This window comes from Lolium perenne, chromosome 2 (assembly GCF_019359855.2).
Source record: "Lolium perenne isolate Kyuss_39 chromosome 2, Kyuss_2.0, whole genome shotgun sequence".
NCBI lineage: Eukaryota > Viridiplantae > Streptophyta > Magnoliopsida > Poales > Poaceae > Lolium > Lolium perenne.
The window spans coordinates 104,713,832-104,717,444 of record NC_067245.2 but is presented as its reverse complement, the minus strand read 5'-3'; the positions used below and the strand labels follow the sequence as shown (position 1 = coordinate 104,717,444).

The following is a 3,613-nucleotide window of genomic DNA, read 5'->3' as shown; positions in this document are numbered from 1 at the left end:
AGTGCCAAAACACCACTCCCCAAATATTTTCCTAGCAACACCAATAAAAACATCAATATAATTCATAGTTTTATATCGTAATGTAAGAACAACCTCCTTCTTCCAAAGTAGTAATAAACCACCCTTCCGGCCATCACTAGTCACCACCTCTTTATGATCCATATTTAGTCTCTTCCTCAGACACTCCGCAGGCCACTCCTCTAAATGTGTCTCCATTAAGAAAAACTTTAAAAAGATGATTACTGTAGTACAGTACTGATATTGACTGCACTTCCTGAAAACAGGATGAAGATGCAAAATACACCCTCCACTACCGAATATAAGAGGTTTTCACAAAATGTTTTATAGCTTGACAAAACATCTTATACCGTGGGACAAAGGGAGCATGACAAATCCAATGAGTGAACTCAGACAGAGACAACGTAATAGCACAATATTATTTCCTGGAACTCTGGAAGTACCACAATTCGAAGAGTTAAACTTACCGGCAACCGTAGACAAGAAACAAAGGGGAAAACCATGATTAATTTGACACAAAATATGAAACGGAAAAATCAAACAATTCAATCTGATACAACTCTCAACTCAGAAATGAAAACTGAATGCAGCACTGGATTTTTTAGCACAGAGAAAAATATTCACCATTACAAAAATCCTCGCAGGATTCGAGTCGAAAGAAGAAACGCAAGTCTTTCTCTGAGATGGAGTATAATTTATTTAAGATCATTCCCTCCATCCTCATTGATGAGTTTGAGGACTTCAACTCACATTCTACAAATGTGGATGCAAAAGGACATAAAAATGTAAGATGTCGTCATCAACCGGTCAATGCAGCATTGAGCGCACTGTGAACATCCACACCAATCTGAGCCTCAGCCTTCTCTAGGTCAGTTGAGGCTGATCCGAGCTTGGCAGTGAATTCAGCAAGACCCTTCTGGACCAAGTTTGGGTCAATCTGCTCCAGGGGTACAGCCTCAACAGCCACAACATCAGTAATGGAGTTTGCATGGATGAATGCAAAGCCACTGCTGACAAAGTACTTGGTCACGTCATTTCCCTCGTGTACAGAGAGAACACCAGGCTTTAGCTCTGCGATTGTGGAAACATGGCCTGGCAGAACACCCATCAGGCCAGTTGTAGCTGGTACCATTACCATGTCAACCTGAAAATAACAAGATAATACGAGATGAGCAATGAGGAAAATACAAGACTATGCCAATAAAGGGGGAACATTTCTAAATTATACATGATCAATGTAAGCACGCAAAAGAAAACAATGTACATAACTTGAAGACCGCTCGCTGATTCTCCCATAAAAATGCAGGATCACAAGATATAATTGCTACACACAGAAAAATACAAACAGGAACAACAAACTTGGTAGCCAATAACATATTTTGAAACCTCAAAAGTAATTCCAAAGACTTGACAACGCAAATATGTAACCCAGAAAAAATACAGATAACCAAATACATAACCATACCAAGTAACCTAAAGTAGATACTATTCACTAGCAAATATTATTGACTTTGAGCTTAAGAATGTACTGGTGCCAGCAAGTGAGCTAACTAAAACAGCAAGAAAAACTAAGAAATACATAGAAAAATTCAGAGTTATATTAGAGGCACTATTGTTACCACAACATGTCTAGAACAGATATCCTACAAAAGGCTATAATTGCTCCAGGCACAAAAAAACAACTGTTCATACAACACAGCAAATTTAAGTGAGTAAAAATACAACTGTTCATACAACACAGCAAAGTTAAGTGAGTAGCTAATATGCAGTTTCATTGTATGGTAAACAGAATGAAGATTTATCTCAATCAAGATCAACACCAGGTATAATGGGTTAATGTCAGGGTGTGCAGATTTAGTCAAACCATAGCAGCAACACTGCACCATATCATGTGAACAGAACTCATACAAATGTTGTTCTCATTCCACTAATAAGGGTCAGAACTACAGTCAAAAAATGCGTCTAACACACTCTCAACCCCAAAAGAGAACTACATTTACTTATGAGCAGCAATAAATAACGATTAGAATCATTCACGATCTATTCAGTACAGTCAACGAACATTTAGCCATCCGGCGTATGATGCCCAGAATATCAGGTACAGCATGGCGAGGCTTACCAACCAGACAATGGGGTTACCTGACATATATTATCTAACAATCTCACCAAGAAACTCCAGCCTATCTAACAATCTCACCAAGAAACTCCAGCCTATGCAGCAATTGACCAGAGGGCAATCATTCGACATGAACAATGACGAGATCAAAACCATCACAGGTCAACACCTTACAAGGAACATTCACGACCCCAAACAAAATTGCATCTAGGGTTCCAACTATCCCGGATCGCGGAGGCCCCTCTTCCCCTCCCTCGCTAATCTAGCACAACAATAACCCAACCGCTAGATCGCGCGAACACCCCGAAACCCTGGTCGCACACGCGCAGATCTGGGATCGGAAGGGGACGTGGTCGGGGCTATAGAATATACCTCCTTGTTGGTGATCTCGGACTTGTAGGGGAGGACGAAGTTGACGGTGAGCTTGGAGGGGATGGAGGCCGGCGTGGGCGGGCGGGGCTTCATGGCCGACATGGGCGTCTGGGGCGGATCGATGATGTTGGTCACCTTCTTCCACGCCTCCACGAAGGCGGGGTCCTCGCCCGCCTCCGCGGGCGCCGGCGCCGTGGCGAGGGCCCTGCGGCTGATGGAGCCGGCGGCGGCGCGGGAGGCCAGGCGGTGGGCGGCGTGGCGCAGCATTTTTTTTTCCCTTTTCCTCGGGTCTGAGCTCGGGGATGGGTGCGTGCGGCCTGTGGATGTGTGGGTGCTGAATGAATGAATTGGGGTTTCGTTTCCTGCGATTTGGAGGAGGCGACGCTGGAGGAGTGGGGTGGGGTGGGGTGGGTGGAGAATGGAGGCGCTGTTGCCTTTCTGGGCTGGGCTGTTTCCGCTGGAACTGGAATCAATCCAGCGCCTCTGCAATTGGGCTGCGTTTGATGGTCATATATTGATCTGCTCCGTTCCTAAAAAAAAAGTTGAGAACCATAAAATTTGGCAAACCCTAGCCATCAGCTGGCTACAGCTAGTTATGCAAAAAAAAAAAAATCTCCAATATAGCGAAAAATTATCGAATGTAATTTTTTCATATGTAGCATTTTAAAAAATGTAATATCGTTATGGAACATTTCTGTGCGATACATTCAACATTCTTGCCCAACTTATCCAACACCATCGATAGCTTATAGCAGCGCCGACGACACATTGTAGCGATGGTTTGCGGGCTGGATTCTAAGGGGGAGCGGCAGCGGGTGCTAGGACGCAGGCATGCGGTGGTAGCCATAGGAGCTCGGCAACGGATCCCACCGCAGGCGATGGCGGTGGCGCGAGCTCTGCTCAAGAGATGGTGAAGGGGCTCATGGGATATGGCTAGCTGTCACAGGGAGCACGACTGCGTCAACATCAAGACATGGACGAGGATATTGAGGGCCTCGCATATCCTCCATCGATCGGATCCACATGCGGCAGCTCAGGATCCACCACGTCGAGCGATGGAACTGATGGTACCGGCAGGGAGAGGCACCGACATAGGGAAGGGGGTAC

At 45.1% G+C, this 3,613-nt stretch overlaps 1 protein-coding gene across 1 annotated transcript; it reads right to left on the bottom strand.

The window, feature by feature from the left end:
* Positions 1 to 592: 592 nt before the first annotated feature.
* Positions 593 to 2,872, bottom strand: LOC127333754 (ATP synthase subunit delta', mitochondrial). Its single transcript, XM_051360188.2, has 2 exons — positions 2,507 to 2,872; positions 593 to 1,162 (listed from the first exon to the last, which is right to left on the bottom strand). Exons 1-2 carry the CDS (start codon positions 2,771 to 2,773, stop codon positions 818 to 820), a joined length of 612 nt encoding a protein of 203 aa, XP_051216148.1. The 5' UTR covers positions 2,774 to 2,872; the 3' UTR covers positions 593 to 817.
* Positions 2,873 to 3,613: the final 741 nt, after the last annotated feature.

What these genes read in the sequence shown, in the direction of transcription:
- LOC127333754 (XM_051360188.2), bottom strand. Translation starts at nt 2,773, where the DNA reads ATGCTGCGCCACGCCGCCCACCGCCTGGCCTCCCGCGCCGCCGCCGGC. An exon ending in CCGAGATCACCAACAAGGAG is followed by an intron (nt 1,163 to 2,506) that starts GTATATTCTATA and finishes TGTTATTTTCAG; the next exon opens with GTTGACATGGTAATGGTACC.